Source organism: Rhodamnia argentea, chromosome 2 (assembly GCF_020921035.1).
Source record: "Rhodamnia argentea isolate NSW1041297 chromosome 2, ASM2092103v1, whole genome shotgun sequence".
Classification (NCBI taxonomy): Eukaryota; Viridiplantae; Streptophyta; class Magnoliopsida; order Myrtales; family Myrtaceae; genus Rhodamnia; species Rhodamnia argentea.
Genome location: NC_063151.1, coordinates 26,727,457 through 26,745,925, shown reverse-complemented (window position 1 = coordinate 26,745,925; position 18,469 = coordinate 26,727,457). Strand labels below are relative to the sequence as shown.

The following is an 18,469-nucleotide window of genomic DNA, read 5'->3' as shown; positions in this document are numbered from 1 at the left end:
CCAACACACAAAAGTCTAGAACTAAATTGGTTCAACCGAAAATTTTATGACTTTTTATGTACTTTTCCTCTTGAATCCGATATTTTCCAAAAAGTTGAACTCAAAACCATCTTTTATTACTCATTTCATGTATATATTATGCGATCATTCACCCGCATAACATCTATTTTTCAGATTAAATATCACACATAGCATGATTTTTCCTTCATTTAAATGGTTCCCGAACTTTTAATCCAATATGTAATATGGTCATTTAACTTTTAATATATTCAACATGGTCTCAAACATTTACCCCAATGCAATGTGATTTTTAAAATTTTAAATTATTCAATGTGGTGATTGAACTTTTGGTATAAGTTCAATTTAGTCCCTAGACTATATGAATGAAAATGATCAATGTTCGCTCGGGGACTAAACTGTATATGTACAAAAAGTCCATGGATTACATTAAACAAATTAAAAGTTCAAAGACTACATTGTGAGACCATTTGTATCATTTTTCCTTGAATTTTCTTCAAGCTATTGAATATATCTAAATATAAATAGACAACTATTTGGAATAGCTGATTTAGGAAGAACCAAATTGAACTCGTGATGAACTGTTTGGTTTCGGAAGTTGGCGAGTTTCGTATACTTTCCAGCTTGAACGGGATCTCAAAATGATGATGCGAGTAATTTGGCTTGAAAGTCTCCATCTCTCTCCTCGTCAACGTCGATCGTTAGGCTGGTTGGGGTCCACGTTAGCAATTTTCAGTCAAATTTGGCTGGAATGACTACATTCACACATCATCAAAAAGTGAGAAAAGTTCTAAACTTATTGCATTGCTATCAATTAAATCTATCCCGTCAATTGTGATCAGAAATCGTTGACTTGGACGTCAACCGTTTTATATGGCACGATCGATGTTGATGTAGATAATTTTTTACATCATTTCATTTCGTTTTTCTTTTTATTATTTATTTTTATTTTGCAAAACATGGTCGCCCCATAGCCAGAAGTGTCAAGCCAAGCGAGGGCGAATCTCGCTAGAGGCCACGAGGGCTCGGTGCTCGCTGGTTGAGGACTTGACCGTTGCGGCCGACAATGGCTTGGTAGCCCTCGCACGGGTGGATCGCCAGCCCAAATGCAAAAAAAAAAAAAAAGGTCAAATTGGTCCATGTCAACGCCGGTTGTGCCCGTGGGACAATAGACATTCATGTTAGTAATTTCCAATCAAAATTGGCCCGATGGACTCATTTGGTACTAATGCAGTAGGTTTATAACTAAATTAATCAAATTGAAAAGATTATGACTAAATTGAAGCCAACCCAAATTCAGTTCATACTATTCTATGCTGACATTGCCGACACCCTTAGAGTACCCAGATGATTGTTTGAGGTCACATACACACCCCACGGCATTCCCCAGCACGTCGGGTTGGGACTCTATAAGAATCCATGCCCCTCCACGATACTTTCAACTTGGAAGTTCTCGGTGTTGGGTAATGGGGGGTGCCTTCAGGCATTATACCACGATGCATGTCAAACTGATGATTTTTCAATGGTCAAAGACTCAAAATCATAATAATTGCCATCTTTTCAATTAGCCAGATTAGTAAACGACAGAGATTAAGCGTGGGATCCTGTGGCATCATTGCCCATCGTTCTTGTCACGTCGCGATTAGTGCATCCTAAAGGCGAGACCTTAGCGTTGCGGAGCGAAATGGGTTCCTTTAGCTAGAAACTTTCCACTTTTTTTTTTTCTTCAATGCTTTCCTTCAGCGAAATATGAACTCTCTCTAAGAAATGTTTGCACATTTGCTAGAGTGTTGGCATTTAAGATTGGGCGGTAGGCATTGGATCGTAAAAGCAGGTAAAGCGGCTCGTCTGCCTACGTGAAAATGAAAATGTCGAATCGCCGGCTAAACTGAGTGAAAGTAAATTTAAAACTTAAAAGAGAATGAGAGTATACTCACTTTTGGTTGGATTTTCAAAAATCCATCGTCATTATACCATGAAAATATTGCGATGACCCTTCTTTAATGTATGCTTTCCATTCACAAGGGAAATGATTTTTTTTTCATTTTTGCATGAGAGTGTCGCCCCCCGGCCAGAAGCGGCGAGCATCAAGCCAGGTGAGGGCAAATCTCGCCAGAGGCCACTAGGGCTCAATGCTCGTTGGGCGAGGACTTGACCCTCGCGGCTGACGATGGCTTGGTAGCCCTTGCCTAGGTGAATCGCCAGCCCAAATGCAATATATATCTAATTTGTCCATATCGGCGTCGGTTGTGCCACGTGAGACAACCGACATCCATGTTAGTGATTTTTAGTTAAAATTGGCCGGATGGACTCAATCAGTATTAATGTAGTAGGTTTATGAATAAATTGATCTAGTTAAAAAGACTAGGACCGAATTGGTGCTAATACAATAGGTTTAAGACTTTTCCGAGACTTTTTCCTAAAAAAAATATATATTAAAATAAACACATTTAAGATGGTGGTGGACATGATAAAAGCGTCACAGGAAAATGAAAGTTGAATGTTGGTGATAAAGTAAATTTAAAATTGAAAGAGAATGAGGATGCTCACTTATTGGACTTGAAATCCACGTCATTCTTAATGATCTTAGTAAAAATAAAATCAACCGTCCATCCCAAAATCTTTGTCAGCAATCTGTCCTTCTATTCCATCAATTCTTTTTTTTTTTTCTTTTTTTCCGTTTTTTGACCCATTTAAAATTGAGGACCAATTAGTATCAATGTAGTAGGTTTAGGAATAAATTGATCTAGTTAAAAAGACTAGGACTGAATTGGTGCTAATACAACAAGTTTAAGACTTTTCCAAGACTTTTCCTAAAAAAAATTATGGCTAAATTTACAAAATTAAAAGGTTTAGGACCGAGTTAATAGTATAGTTATGATTTTTTAGATACTTTTTCCATATATTTTTCCATCCTGGTCACCAAATAAGAAAAGCTCTACGTAGAGACATTGAGACCCAAATTAGGTTCATGCTATTCTATGCTGATGTGGCCAACACCCTTAAACTTAAAGTACCCAAATGATTGTTTAAGGTCACATACACACCCCACAATATTTCATAGCATGTAGAGTTAGGACTCTGGATATGATTGGATATAATAGGAGATGAAATTTCGAGATTTTGCCATATCCTATAAATTGTTTGATGAAACACAGTAATAAAGTTGGATATACTCATATCATATGATATTTATTGTGTGGTATTTACACATATCATGTAAATGAACTTGAAAATGCACAAACATTTGACTATAAAAATACCTCATAATTCATTGCCAACTCTAATAAGAGAGAGAAAATATGATCATTCACACTTGTAATTACAAAAAAATTTGCCTCTCTTGCTACTTTAGTTAACCTTCAACCACAAAATTACGAAGGAAAGTGAGTTTTGACTCTCTTTTTGCTTTCATACTTTTGACGTGAACCAGAAACCTACGAAAGAGAATAAATTTCAACTCTTTCACCGTTTTGTAGAGTTTTGATGAGAACTAAAAAATTAAAAAGGAGTTGTGAAACTTTAACATGCACCATAAATACATAAGACAAGGAGATGGAGATTTCTAGATTTTTTTTGAGAAATTTCATTATCCCACGTTCTTGGAGAATTAGAAAGCTCATTTTCAAGTTCAAATTTATTTTTTTAAAATCTAGGTTCTGCTACTTCATTTTTTATGCACTTGTTTTTTTACTTTCATATCTCTTTTTTTTCATTATTTTTATTCCGTTCCATTATTCTTTAATAAAACTTTTACTAAATAGTAACTATACTACCATACCTAAAATACATAATGATATAGATATCAAGCGTGTTATAAACATATATACTCAAAATATATTTTATAAAGTAGAAAGAAACTAAAATTTGTAAGTACATATAGGAATAAATTTAAAAAATTAATTTTTGTTTTATTTTTAATAGCAGAATTCATATATTATTCATATTTAAATTTAATTTTTATTTTTATTATTTAGTAGTTTTGTTATTCGAGAAAAAATTGCTACTTCCCTATAGGATAATTTTATTCAAGTTATATTTCTCTATATCCCATTTTATCCTTTATCAGAGCCAAATAAAAAGTATGATAAATTTTATCATATCTTAATTTTTGTCCCGCTGATCAAATATAATCTATAGGAATCCATGTCCCTCCACGTTCTCCACGCTGGGTGACGTGGGATGCCTTTAGGCATCACAGCACGATGCATGTCGAATTGATGATTTTTCAAATGGACAAGATCATAATAATTGCCACCTTTTCAATATGCCAGATTAGTAAACGACATAGATTGAGCGTGGATTTAGTGGCATCATTGCCCACCGTTCTTGTCACGTTGCGGTTTGTGCATCCTAAAGGCGAGATCCTAGCGTCGTGGAGCGAAATGGGTTCCTTTAGCTAGAAACTTTTCCGCTCACTTTTTTCTTCAATCTTTCCTTCAGCGAAATATATGATCTCTCGAAGAAACGTTTGCACATCTGTTAGACCGTCGACATTTAAGATTGGATGGTGGACATTGGATCGTAAAAGCCGGTAACGCGGCTCGTCTCCCTGAGGAAAATTGAAAACATCGAGTCGCCGGTTGGATCGAGTAAAAGTAAATTTAAAATTTGAAAGAGAATGAGAGCATGCTCACTTTTGGTTGGACTTTCGAAAATTCATCGCCATTCTTTAATGTATGCTTTCAGTTCATGAGGGGGAATGATACGAGATGGTTCAACAACTCCAGTTCGAAGTGTAGCCCCATTTTTGAATTTTTTATTCATTTTCATAGAGTCTAGCGATTGTATTGAACATTTATTGAGAGTTCAAAGACCACATTGAATAAATTAAAATATAGGAACATGTGACGGCATTGTATATTGGATCAAAGTTCAGAAATCATTTGTGCCGATTCGCACACGATTACATATGCGCGCATGCGTACACCGAATTGCTCCCCAACCCTGCTTTCAACTGCACGTCGTCGTATAGGGTAAAATTCCTCGCTTTCTTGTGGCTTGTGGTGCCTAATTTCCAACTTTTAATGACCACTATTCTCGGCACATCCCCATCGATGTGGTCGGCATATGTACGCACGTTCCTTTCGCAGTTTGGTTCGATCCCAGAGACATTCGAGATTCTTGAAGAGAGGTGTTGCTTCATCCTTTAGTGCCACGTCGGACGTAACTTCAATTTTGTTCTGTCCATGAATATACTCGCAACTCGACACGGATATATCTACGTGGCGCGCAAAGCAAGTGGAATATTCTTTCATGTCGTCTCGATAATTCATTTAATATTCTAATAGAAAAAAACTCAATGCAAACAAATTCCCTTCCGGGTATCGCTCAATTTCGTGATAAGGTTCGTTTCATTCCATGATAGGCAGTCTTTGTACCCGAGCAATCTTGTCCTTCTATTCTCATCAATTGTTGTTTTGTTGCCAAAAACAAAAAAAAATGGAGCTTCAACGAGAGAATACTTCTCATCGGTGACGGTGGATGGCGAAGTTCCGTGAGTGGCGGCTGTTGGTTTTCGACAGTGGCGGCAATCGGCAACAAAGCCCGCCGGTGAAGCCTATATTCGGCAACTAGCGGCGGAGTCCAGCGGCAAAATATAAGAATCTGCGATTGCCAATTGGCAATAGAGGCCTGAGCGTGATGGTGGCGGTGGTGGCCCTAAACCCTAAACAATCAGCGGTGGTACTGAGTTTTTAATAGTTTTGTGGTTATAAAAGATATGGAATGAAATTTCACACGATGGTCCTTAAATATTAGTCCAATGTGCGATATGATCACTAAACTTTAAATTTGACAATTATGGCCCATAAACTTTAGCCCAATGTGCATTGCAATCCTTGAACTTTTAAATTGTGTTATGTAGTCATTGGACTTTTAGTACCTGTTCAATTTAGTTTCCGGACTATATGAAAATATTCAACGATGTCCTTGTCCATGAACTTGAATTAATAGAAAGACGACAACGAACATTTTCATATAGTCGGGGACTAAATTATCTTGTACCAAAAGTTTTAGGGATCACATTATATACTGGGGTAAAGTTCATGGACCACATTGCACATTGATCAAAAGTTCGGAGATCATTTCTGTCATTATCCTTTTGAGAAATGTGATTCCAGCAGCGGTTTCCTAACAAAATTGGCCGAAATGACTAAATCGAAAAATCGTCAAAATGTTTATGACTAAATTGGCCAAATTAAAAGGTATATGCTTGAATTGACACAAATGCGGTACGTTTTGGATTTTTTTGGTATTTTTCTTTTGCTATGCTAGACTGAAGGCCTTAAATCCGTCATGTCAGTTTTTAGATGAGTTTTTTGTTTCCCTTTTTTTTTGTTAATGAATGCTATATATCTTGTTAAACATATGCAATAACTGCAATCAAACAAAATTTGGATATTGTGAGTAATTTGATAAGACACAACACAAACGGCTGTTAAAAGAATATTTTCAGGAAATATTAAAGTTTGAGGATTTCCAGGAAGTCTTGATGGGAGTGGGCATTATGAAAATAGTTTGACCTTACATCTCTTTGTTTCTCGAAAAATAAATATTTTGAAAAATATTGTATCACTTGCAATAATTAACTAGTGAGAGATATTTTTATTATTGATAACAATTCACGTTCAACCATATTCGTCGACGATGCAAATATTTTTTGTCCATTTATTTTTGTAAGCCATACGAATAATTATTTTTAGAAAATATTATACAAATAATTTATTTTTCACGAAATAAATTATGCTTATATCTTTCTCCCAACTTTTTAAACTTTTACTGATTGAAGTCATTGAAAGTGAGATTAAACTCACTTTTGACCATGATTAATAGGGAATGAAGAATATATAAGTTACATAGTAGTATATAGGGAAAATTCCAAATAAAGGTATGAAGTACTCTCATTTTCTCAAATAAAAGCCCGACCAAAGGTATTTTCGTAATCGATATTTTCTATTTTTTCCTTTTTATTTCCCTTCCTCCTCGCCGGTGGTCATGGCAACACTTGCTTGCGGTAGTTGAGGGCGGCCCTCGCCGGATCGAGCGAGGGCTCGCCACGCCTTGCCCGTGCAAGGCTACCCTCGCCAATGCCTAGGATTAGCCTTGTGGCATAGATAGCGATTCCTACAGAGAGTGGGGCATTTGGCATCGCTCGAGATCGGCCATCGGCGAAAAGGAAGAGAGAAAAAAAAAGAAAAAAAAAGAAAAGGAAAAAAGGAAAAAAAATAGAAATTATAAATGGTGAAAATACCCATGGGCATGCCTTTCCTTGGAACAACAAACACATTTCATGCCTTTATTTAAAACAAAGTCTGCTTTAGGCCTTTATGTGAGAAAAAAGATGGTACTTCAGGCCCTTATTGGAATTTCTAGATGTATTTATCACTTTCTATGTCACGGCTTTGTATCGACAAAACTGGGCCGTGGAGAGTAAAAAGAGTTTGGGTTAGCCCGGGCCAATTGGACATTCTGATTTGCACTTTCTCTTCGTTCCAATGTGTATGAATTTGTCCAAGCCTTCAAGGGTCAATTAAAAGGCTCAGATTGAAGATTGGGCTGTTTTCCGGATCAGATTCGCGCGGCCCCAGCGAAGAAGCTAGTGATACTACGTTTGCCGTTTGATCTTCGCTTTAGACCCGAAGCGCGTGTTCCGATCCGAAAAGACGACGGTAAAATGTGTAATCCGAGACGCGCGGGTTAAAAAATTTAACAGTACGACCTAGGCCCTTGTCATTTGAGTATAGATCGCCGGACGGCTCTTTTCCCGCGTAATCCGACAATAGCTGCGAGCCTCGAGTCCTCGTGAGCGATCAGAACAGACCACGTGCCGTTGCGCACCCGCTGGGTGATGCAAAGTCTAACCTGCGATGGCAGGAGGACACTCTGCATGGACTAGTAATACAGCGAACATGGCATTTGGTCCAAAACCGGAACCGAACCCCGTCTTTAAGAATCAGTTCCACGACATCCTATACGTGTCGTTGGAAACACGTACACACTAACTAAACCCATTTCCATGTCGTTGGGCTTTAATTCCAACTGGGCTTTCTACGGGCTAAAGGCTCACGGCCAATCCGGTTGAGCGTGGATGGGCCTTCGGATACGATGTGTTCGAATTCCAAGTCGCGTGAATATTTCTAAGCCGAAGGGACGCTGCTTGGACTTTAGTGTATCTTGTAGCCCATCGACTGCCGAAGCCGTAATCCCACGAGAGCGATCGAGTTGCGAAGTCCGTAGCTTTATGTCTTTAATATTTGCAATCCGGCGTTTGGTTTCGTCTCGGCGTTATGTTCCAGACCGCTCGATCGTGACATAAAAATTCGACATGTTAAATTAATTTTTCAATCTCAATCAATTGGGCCAAACACAATTGCAAGTAGTCTTTAGGAATCAATTTGGTAACAATTGCTTCCTAAGACACGATTAGATCCTGAACCATTAATCAATTCAATTAACCTAGATTACCTATACTCTCTCTCTCCCTCTCTCGTAACCCTGGCACACTCGATTAGGGGTGATTGGTTCCAGGGTGGGAACTGCTCACCCTGGAACCAAAAATTATTCATTAAGGACTAATTCCAAAAAATTGTTCCCATTAGTTCCATAGATCTACTTGAAAATTGGTCCGCTTCTTTCTCTCTCTCTCTCTTTAAGCAAAAAAGAATGCCCTGTTGTTTGTGAAAAAACTTCAAACAAGTGCAGTGAATATTTCACTTTTCTATCAATACTCTGAACAGTAAGAAGATTGAAGAAGCTAAAGAGGGGCAAATTGTAGCAATTAGGGTTTCTAAATTACATCAAATGGAGGTGATAAAGAGGGAGAGAGGAAGACGGCTGAGAGAAAGAGAGAGAGAGAGAGAGGCAAGGTCACGAGTCATGTTTGCGAGGAACGGCCGGAGGCGCAGCCGTGAGTCAATCAGAGTTGAGAGTCGAGAGACGGAGAGATCAAATAAATGCTTAAGAGAACCGAGATGAGACAAGATGACTGACGAGTGAGATTACGAATTTAAGGTTTTAATTACATATTTTTTTATCGGGCCGGGTGAGCGGTTCCACACTTTAAACCAAAAACCGGTTTGTTGCCGGTTCTAGTTATGGGAACCGTTGGGACCCACCGGTTCTAGGCCGATCCGATCTGATTCTGGATGGTTCGGGCAGTTTTCGATTCCTTTGCGCACCTGTACGTGCATCGCTGCACGACAACCCGAAGCGAGGCGTGCAGATTCCCGTCCCTTTATGGCCGTCCGATCGTATTGACCTCTGACCACCTCCCCCCTCCAATTTAACGTAATCGATCTCGACGCCCAAAATCAAGACCATTATGCCTCACCAGAAGGGCAGAAGTTGAAGAGGCTCGAGGGGCATCCTCATCATTCCACCCCTGATGCTCGGACACGACCCGATCGTGCTTTGTGAAAATTTCGTTCCGTACATGGCCGCTGGCCAAGCGCGATAGCCGTGTGGGCGAGGAGGATGCGAGCTTTTCTTTCTCGAAGTCGCGAATTTGATGCTCGATGGGTATACTACACGGACAGTCGAGTCTGGGAGCGCCGAACCTAGAATCCGAAATCCTTTCTCAATGTTAGAATCATCTTGACGGAATCGATCGAGTTTGGGCGCGTCAAGATACCGGTCCATTTCGCCAGTCGAGCTTAACTGAAATCGGCTTTTAGTACGTGGGGTTTGTAAGCCCGACCTTCCTCATAAAGAGCTTTTCCACACTTCGCATTGGCAGTGTGGCGAGGATGGTGTGGGCCCTGCGAAGTCGGGGAGATGGAAATCCTCCGAGGATCGAGACTTTGCACCAAGAATCCACTGTAGGACTCGAGTAGTCGCAAGAGCTTAGATTAACAAGATATAGCGTGTCTTAATGAGTTCTCTGTTCGATCGCGTCGTGTCTTGATAAGTTCTCTATTCTCGATTTCTCTATCGATCATAAAGCTCGATCCTTCAGCAAAGATTGCTTCTTCCAAATAGGAGTTAATTAACGTAAGAAGCCAGCTCAACCCGAGTTCTTCAAACATCAGGCATAAATGCTGCGAAACGAGAAACTAATTATGACCCACGAAATTGATTAGAGCCCCACCTCCAATAGAAGAAGAAGGAAAGGCTTGCATCCACCATATTCACGCCACAGTTTTGCAAGTATAGATATTATACAGTCCAGAGAGGTGATTAGGGTTTGCCTCCAATGAGCTGCTGATTCGTGCGTGAAAGAGGGCCGAGCCGTCGAGGCGTGAGAAAGTAGAGGGAAAGAAGAGGCGTGTGTCGTGGGCGTAGAGATTTCTTGGCTGCGGAATAGCCCGTGGAGCGCCTGGCGAGGCGTTTAGGTCAGGCCAACCCTTTTACTTTAGTCGTTCATGGAATACTCAAGCAAAATGTCTATCTCATATCGAGTCATACCATGTCCGGTTTAGCTCTAGCATCCTTTGTATCGAGCGATAGAATACTACTTTAGGCACGACAATTGATTTCGGCTTGCCATGACCTCATCGGGAGAGCGACATCAGCTTCAAAAAATTCAATTTGTACACGGGAGGCGAACCCCGCCTTTAGAATTCCTAACGGATGTATTTTATCTAATCCTATAACTTCTAGCACAAACCGCCCTGACATCACTCCCATAGACTCGATTGTCCGTTATCCTTTGCATCGCTCATTTATTATGTTTGACACAAACAATCATCACTTCAAGGTTTACGAGTGTGGGAGGGCCTAATGACACCGGTCATTTGATCCCTCGCATTGTTCGAGGGATACAAAATTCCCAACTCATGTCACGTGCATGTGAGATTGCTTGGGAAAAAAGATGAAAATTATTCGATCCAATTTGATTCGAGCGGTCCGATCAGTCCGATTTCCCCTTCGAATGGAGAATCGGATCGAAAATCACTAGTTTTAATTTAATGAATCCGGAAGGCGATCCGAGCAGGTTCCCAATTTGATCGGTCCGTCTTGCTCACCCTGAATGTATGAAATGTATATGGGTATGAAACACAGGTCACCACACGAATTATTCATAAGGAAAATGCAATTACGTGAGGAGGGGAGCTAAATATACTAGGTAAGAATAAAAAATTTTTTAAAATAAAGCAAAATAAAACGATGATACTACATGATTGAGATGAGAGCAGGAAGGGGAACTACCGGACAAAAGAGGAAAAAAAAAAAAAGGAAAAAAAAAAAGAGCAGAAGAAGGGGAAGAAATTAGACAAGTCCATTGGTGTTTTTAAGCTTCTCTTCCCCACCCTTAAGAGCGGTTCGCTCTCAGTCATTTCGTTTCATCTCGATCCTCACCTCCTCTTCGCGACGCGAGGAAAAGAAGAAGTGAAATCCCAAATCTACGCACATAGTCGAAGTTCCCCGGAGGTTCATTTTTGTCTGGGCGATTGATTGGGTCGTCCGTCCAATGGTTGAATCGGAAGCTTCGGAATCACTTCTCTGAAGTTCGCCTCCTCTCCCTCTCTCTGTGCGCGCGCGTGTGGGTGGGTTCCGAGTGGTTACGGGAAGCGGAGCTTGTTGGTTATGGTGGGTCGGAGTGGATCTCCGATGCGGAAGTGATTTTCGGCGTCGCTTCGGTCCGGGCTTCGATTCTGTTGACCGTCGGTTCCGGCGATTCCAGGCCTGTGTGTGTGTCGGGGAAATGAACGGTGGCGATGAGGTCGTGGCGGGCCCACCGCAGCCTCTCGAGTGGAAATTCTCTCAGGTCTTCGGCGAGCGCACCGCCGGCGAGGAAATCCAAGAAGGTAAGGAGAGAAGGGAAGAGAGGAAAATCGGGGTGAATGTGGCCTGTGCTGTGCTGTGTGGATAGGGCGTGCCATAGGTTTTGCGCACTTGGATCCGATCTGTGCGGTGTGTCTTGCAGTGCGATTGCTGCTTTGTTTCGAGCAATTTCGATCTGTTTTGTTGAGTTTTGAGGACTGTCGGATTCGATTCGCGTGACACGTATGGGTAGTAGTGGGTTTCTGAGGTGTAATTGATTCAGGACTGCGCATGCTATGCTTCAATGAAGGCTGATTTAGTTCAGTGTACTAGTTTGATTCAGATGGGGATGTTAGATAAAGCTGGGGAAGTCAGTGAGTTGCATGCGTTTCTTTTGCAGTCAGAATTGGTTCTTCTCAGCTCCAAAAATTCTGCCTTTTTACATAGTTTCCGTATCTTCTAATCCAGCGCCATGTACTTAAATTGGTCAAGTTTGCTTCCTCAGTGCATCAGAAGTTGTACAGTTTTTAACTTTGTACTGGTGTATCTCTACTTGGTCTTGATGTGGTGTGGCTGGATATTAGTATATGGCGTGGTCAAACAGGGGAATGAGAGTGGAGTAGCTGAGGAGTGAGGCATAGCTATTTGTTTGGGAATTTAAGATTTTCTTTATCTATTACCTTTTGTAATGATCACTACGCATACCATTTAAATTCCCTAAGTTTTCATCTATGCATTGAAACAAATGAAACCACTGTGCAGAAAATAATGTATTTTGACTAGCATTTAGAGAAGAATGATTGATGACTGCATTGATGAAGGATTACTCTATTGTCCTATGCTCACCAGTAAACATTTATCTCGTCAATGCATGTGATGATCATCATGAACTTCGTGATACGTTTGCAGTTGATATAATATCAGCAATCGAGTTTGATAAAACTGGTGATCATCTCGCCACGGGTGACCGGGGTGGTCGGGTTGTTCTTTTTGAAAGGACTGACACAAAAGATGTGAGTATCTGTGTCCTAGTGGGTTTTGCCGCTTAATTTCATCTCTGTCCTACACCACAGTCTAATTAATGCCATCAATTTTAGGTTGGTGGATCCAGAAGGGATCTGGAAAGAATCGACCATGCTGTTAGTAGACATCCCGAGTTTCGCTACAAGACAGAGTTTCAGAGCCATGAGCCTGAGGTAGCAGGCTTTAGTACATCCTTTGTCTCATAATCGGTTTTGTCTGCCTTTTTGTGTCCTGATCTGTATGTGTCTTGATTTGTCTTGTCAGTTTGACTATCTGAAGAGCTTGGAGATAGAGGAGAAAATAAATAAAATCAGATGGTGCCAAACAGCCAATAGTGCTCTATTTCTCCTATCTACCAATGATAAAACTATTAAGTTCTGGAAGGTAGGAATATGGCTTATTTCTGCTGTTTCCTTTTTTATTTTTAGAATTATAGTAGATGAGTGTGCAATGACTTGCGCCGGCATGTTGTTTAAAGTTCTTGATGAAGTGAGAGTTTTTTGTGGGATTTGTTACTTGCTAATGATCTGTATGCTGACTTGTATATTCTCATTTTTAAGTGTCATACAATTTTAGAGAGTCAACGAGCTCTCTTTGTCTCTTTCTCTCTCTCGCATTAGCACTAGGGAAAGATATCTCGTCTATTGATCCTCCAATAAAGTTAAACTTGTAAACTGTAATCATGATGCTCTTTTCGAAGTTGTATATTATGCTTTCATGTAGGATAGCTTCTCATGTATAGTGTAAAGGATCTTCTACATGTATTAAGATAACTACAGGACTGTGCTTCCTCTTGTACTCTTCGTTTCACAGAGTTATGACTCACTAACATTCTATTGTTTTGTGATGGTAAGGAGGCTGTTGAAGACAAACCCCTGTTTTTAATGCAGGCAGTATATACTGTTCATAAGTTAGGGAAGACATGATTGTCCAAATTGTTATATTATTGGCTGTAATGTTTTGAGCTTTCATCATCTTAGTTTTTTCGTCTGAAGTTGTTTTTCTGCCGGCATTTTTTGGAATTGGCTTTTTGTAATTCCTATTGAGAATTGACTAGGTCCAGGAGAAGAAGATCAAAAAAATTTCTGAAATGAATGTGGACCCTTCTAAAGCTGTAACCAATGGTACTATTGCGAGCTCCAGCAGTTCAAACAGCCACAGAACATGTCTGGCAAATGGGGGATCCCCAGAGAGATCACCCAATTCTCTTAGCATTGATTTCTCATTTCCTCCAGGAGGCATCCCTTCACTACACTTACCTGTGGTAGTTGTGCTCAACCCGCTCTATTCATGTTTCTGTAATTTCTGGAAAATTTTCACCTTATTTGTTTAGTTTCTCGTTTGGGTGAGCATGTATATTGTTTGCTCTTGGTTGTCTCTTTGTGGTCCTGTTGTTTGGAATGTTTGAACCACATGTGGTTTGACCCTGGAAGTCTTTTTACAGGTGAACAGCCATGAGACTAGTCTGGTTGCCAGATGTCGAAGGGTGTATGCTCATGCTCATGATTATCATATCAATTCCATTTCAAATAACAGGTATATTTTTTTAAGGTGGTACCTAGACTTTTGTTGTCATGTATATTAACTCATGCTTTTTTCCACAACTCAAGCTTCGTGGCCTTGGCACTCAGCTTCACTAGGGCAGAAAAATAAGAGATGAAAAATTATGCCCTAGTACTTCCAATTTGAGTTCTTTTCTTGACTGAAGTTGACATGGTGGAAGTGCAATGTGGATCTCATACTTATAGCAAACCTTTTAAAATTCTTAGGCTGGTGAAATGCTGTTTTGCTATAAAATAAATGATGACAGACCATTCTCCTTTACTTAAGGTGTGAACAATCGATTTTTTTTTTTTTTTTACGGCTTTAGATCAAAGAGAATCTTTCTATAGGCATCTCTTATTATTTCACTGAAGCATAATTTATGTTTGTGCCGATATTTTCTTTAATGTTATGCAGATTGTCTATTTTTGGTTTTTAGCTGGTTTTATTGATACACCTCTTCTCATGTTGGTCAGTGACGGTGAAACGTTCATCTCTGCTGATGATCTGCGTGTAAACTTATGGAACTTAGAAATTAGCAATCAAAGTTTCAACATCATTGATGTAAAGCCAGCAAATATGGAGGACTTAACTGGTGAGCTTGATTTAATATCTCTCCAGATCCTTTTTTTCTTGGTCACCTTCGAGAATTGAGATACTAGCAATTAGTAAGGGTTTTTCCAATGATAAAGCTTATTGTGGTGCTCTTACTGTACATTACTATTGTGAGTTTTCTAGAGGTTGGCTGCAAAAATCTTTTTGGCATAGAACTGTCTCTGGATTCTGATTGGGTAGGTTGAGCTGTGAATATTTCAGCTTAGCCATGAGATACCGCTTGATGCTTATTTTGTTCTTTTCCCTTTGCTTACTTTCACTGAACTTTTGGATCTATACATGAACTTCACAGAGGTGATAACATCAGCTGAATTCCACCCTACACATTGCAATCTGTTGGCTTATAGCAGTTCAAAGGGCTGCATCCGCCTCATTGATTTGCGACAATCAGCTCTGTTGGATTCTCATGCCAAAATGTGAGTAATGCCATTAGTTTGCTTTGATCTATGTCCTGTTGCATGCATAGAGCTTTTGTTACGGAAAACTGCAAACAACAACTTTTGAACTACTTAAGATGACCTGTTAGAGTAGTTTCCATTTTCATTTCTTTAGTTTATCCAGTTGTTAATTTGTCTCCTTGTGGGATCATTGCTTAGTGAGGAAAATTTGAAGAATTTCATGGTCGGTCATTGTGGACTTAACGGATTTCTGTCCCTACAGATATGAGGAGCCGGAACAACCAGGATCTAAATCATTTTTCACAGAGATTATTGCTTCAATTTCAGATATTAAGTTTGGAAGGGATGGGAGATATATACTTAGTCGTGATTATATGACTCTAAAGGTTGGATATCTGTTTTTTTCTGCACGTTCATGTTTGGCACGAAGTTTTCTTTGATTCAGCAGCTAGAGATTAAAACTCTAAATGTGATAAAAGTATCCCTTTATGTTACCTTGTGTAGTTAACTCCCCTGGTAATCTATATTAAGTATATAATAAGCCCGCATGCTGAAGCTAAATTTTGATCAAAGTATGGAGTTCCAGAGTGTGTCTTTTTCCACTAGAAAACAAAGGATCCTGAGATGACCTGCTCTAAAGGTCAGCTGAATGCAGCAGTTGAATTTTTCTGAATAGGTTCAAGCTGTGTCCCTTCTTAAGTGAGGAGAAAGTGAATAGGTTTACCTACATCTCTTTTTTAACGACCCTAACACCATAACACTGTTGTCTGCATGCTGCTGGTCAATTGATCAATTTGCAACTTGTATCGTAAACTGATCTTCTCGCACTTCTGAATAAGTCGCTCTTTTTTTTCCCCAGTTATGGGATATCAACATGGATTCAGGTCCGGTGGCAACCTTCCAGGTCCATGAATATTTGAGACCCAAGGTGACATTTTCTCTTTAAGAAAAACTACTCAGGAAGTGATCGTTACATTGTGCTGTTTAGTTTCTAACTTACTATTTTGTTTTTTCAGTTGTGTGATTTGTACGAAAATGATTCAATATTTGATAAATTTGAGTGTTGTCTAAGCGGTGATGGGTTACGAGTGGCAACAGGTTCATACAGGTTTGTGCGACTCTGCTTATCTCTTTCCGTATGAACTGCATACATGATTTCTGGTTCTCAGATGGATATTTCTTCATGTCCAGTAATCTCTTCCGGGTCTTTGGTTGTGTGCCGGGGAGTACTGAGGCAACAACTTTGGAAGCCAGCAAAAATCCAATGAGGTAAATTAAAATTCACTTGATGAAGAAGAAGAATATTGATGGTTTCTTTGATGGTGGCACATGGAGATGCATTTCAATTTAATGACGATGTATTTTGTTCCCAGAAAACAAGTTCAGACTCCTTCACGGCCTTCAAGATCCCTCAGCAGTATCACACGAGTAGTCCGACGAGGTCTGTTGTTTTCACTTACTTTCTTCCTTTACTTTCAGCTAATCGTTCCATCTCTTCTAGTAAGTAGCTGCTGTCGTTTGTTGTTGTTGCTTTTGTTTCTTCATGACAATGAGGTTAACATTGTTTTGGGGGATCAAAACCAGGAGCGGAAGCCCCCGCAGTTGATGCCAACGGAAATTCATTCGATTCCACAATGAAGTTGTTGCACCTTGCATGGCACCCGTCTGAAAACTCGATTGCCTGTGCTGCTGCAAATAGTTTGTACATGTATTACGCATAATGATGGGACAGCGACAGATAATCTTGATGGTATTGGCTCGGGTTGCTCTTGGAGAAGAAGGCTGCGTTGCCGATGTGCTATTCTGGGGACCGAATTGCATCTCGCCTCCCAAGTGCCAGTTAGATTTGTAGCATGTGGTTTCAAAAAAGTTAAAAGCTGTATCACAGGGTCTTTGCCCCGGAAATCAGTGAGAGGAAGCAACTCATTTTTGCTCCTGCTGTGGCAGTTTGCTTCGCATGTTTCTCCACCCACTGCTCTTTAACCCTCTCTGGAATTTCCTTTTTCTTTTCTTTCCCCAATTATTTGTTCTTTCTTTTTGGGCACCTTTCTCTTAAAGGGAGGGTGCCGTGTTCTGTTCTAAATTTGTTTCTGGGTTGGAGTCGGAAAAGGGATGTGATTGTAGCTCTCCTACAACCGAAAAAAAAGAAGAAAGAAAGATAGAAAAAGAACTGAAGAATGTTCTATAACTTCCACTAGGTTTAAGATTATAATTGTAGCTTTATTCAAATTCTGGTGGGGGAAGGAGCTGTTTGATACAGTCGCTGCATCGATTTTTTAATTGATTCTTTTTGTCTTGGCTAAAGATTTCATAAAAGGGTGGTTCTTGACATTTTGATGTTGTATTTTGTCTCTGTTCTTGGCAGTCCCACAGTTGGAAGCTTTCTCCTCCATTTGATTAATTTCTATTTTTGTCGGGCCAAAGTTTCTAGTGCATCAGAGTTCTATCCTACCCAAATTGCTCAAACGTTAAGGCATAAATACAAACGTTGTCTGGTTATTAAGGATTCTGTGCTGAAATACAGAGTTCTATGTCTGAAGAAGCGTGGTTTTCTTTGGGTTATTTTTGATAAATTATTATTCGGCCTACTTGAATTAGGATCTAAACTAACTTCGGGTGGATCTCATCTGAAAAGACCGGTAAAATCAAACTCAATATTTGCACTAGCTCAACTCGACTTAGGATGACACTAACCTATCGAATCGGGAAAGTTATCAAAATGATTTTAAAATTAAAGCATTTGTGCCAATTTAATTCTATAAACAAGTTTTATGCTTTTTAATTGGTTAATTTAGTATTAAATCTTTTAACGATTTGCCAATTTAACATGTAAGATAGCTGACCCTGTGGATAATTTAAAAAAAAAATCTTTAATTTTTCTTAATTTATACACATTTTATTTTTCTTTCTTTTTTTCTTTTCTTTTGCTTTTTCTACAATGTTTGACTAGGATTGTCGGCTGACCCTCACCAACCTCAAGCTAGGTTTGTTGACCCTAGCTGGCTCTTGCCTATGGTTGACGAGGGTTAGTCGGTCATCGCTTGTGATCGACAAGTGTTGGCTAGCGATGTTTTTTAGGCTTAGGAAAATAAAGAAAAGGAAAAAAAGAAAAGAAAAAGAGAAGAAAAAATAAAATCGGCATGTAGGAATGCTAACCGGCGTTTTCAAGT

The 18,469-nt window shown here is 39.6% G+C and overlaps 2 protein-coding genes across 6 annotated transcripts in view; one reads left to right on the top strand and one right to left on the bottom strand.

Annotated features, from left to right (window-relative positions):
- Window positions 1-18,469, bottom strand: part of LOC115737303 (inorganic pyrophosphatase 2) — a 28,558-nt gene that overhangs the window by 4,827 nt on the left and 5,262 nt on the right. Inside the window, exons 1-2 of one of the 3 annotated variants that reach the window (XM_048274045.1) lie at window positions 8,856-8,894; window positions 5,321-5,330 (exon numbers count right to left, since the gene is read on the bottom strand). The exons of 1 other annotated variant lie outside the window; for it this stretch is intronic. The gene's annotated coding sequence lies outside the window, so the exon portion shown is untranslated. Of the gene's footprint in view, window positions 1-5,320; window positions 5,331-7,867; window positions 7,875-8,855; window positions 8,895-18,469 lie in introns of those variants that run through there. One more of the 3 variants, XM_048274046.1, reaches the window with a different exon arrangement.
- LOC115737302 (serine/threonine protein phosphatase 2A 55 kDa regulatory subunit B beta isoform-like) lies at window positions 11,214-17,630 on the top strand. Of its 3 annotated transcripts, none has more exons than XM_030669351.2 (14): window positions 11,214-11,765; window positions 12,631-12,734; window positions 12,819-12,917; window positions 13,009-13,128; window positions 13,802-14,008; window positions 14,189-14,280; window positions 14,763-14,881; window positions 15,194-15,317; window positions 15,562-15,685; window positions 16,159-16,227; window positions 16,316-16,407; window positions 16,491-16,568; window positions 16,673-16,740; window positions 16,884-17,630. In XM_030669351.2, exons 1-14 carry the CDS (start codon window positions 11,663-11,665, stop codon window positions 17,018-17,020), a joined length of 1,536 nt encoding a protein of 511 aa, XP_030525211.1. In that variant the 5' UTR covers window positions 11,214-11,662; the 3' UTR covers window positions 17,021-17,630. The 3 variants fall into 3 exon arrangements, with proteins under 3 accessions (XP_030525211.1, XP_030525212.1, XP_030525210.1); XM_030669352.2 differs by having other exon boundaries at window positions 13,802-14,011; window positions 16,676-16,740; XM_030669350.2 differs by having other exon boundaries at window positions 11,215-11,765; window positions 13,802-14,011.

What these genes read in the sequence shown, in the direction of transcription:
- LOC115737302 (XM_030669350.2), top strand. Translation starts at nt 11,663, where the DNA reads ATGAACGGTGGCGATGAGGTCGTGGCGGGCCCACCGCAGCCTCTCGAG. An exon ending in CGGCGAGGAAATCCAAGAAG is followed by an intron (nt 11,766 to 12,630) that starts GTAAGGAGAGAA and finishes ATACGTTTGCAG; the next exon opens with TTGATATAATATCAGCAATC. An exon ending in CACTACACTTACCTGTGGTA is followed by an intron (nt 14,012 to 14,188) that starts GTTGTGCTCAAC and finishes GTCTTTTTACAG; the next exon opens with GTGAACAGCCATGAGACTAG.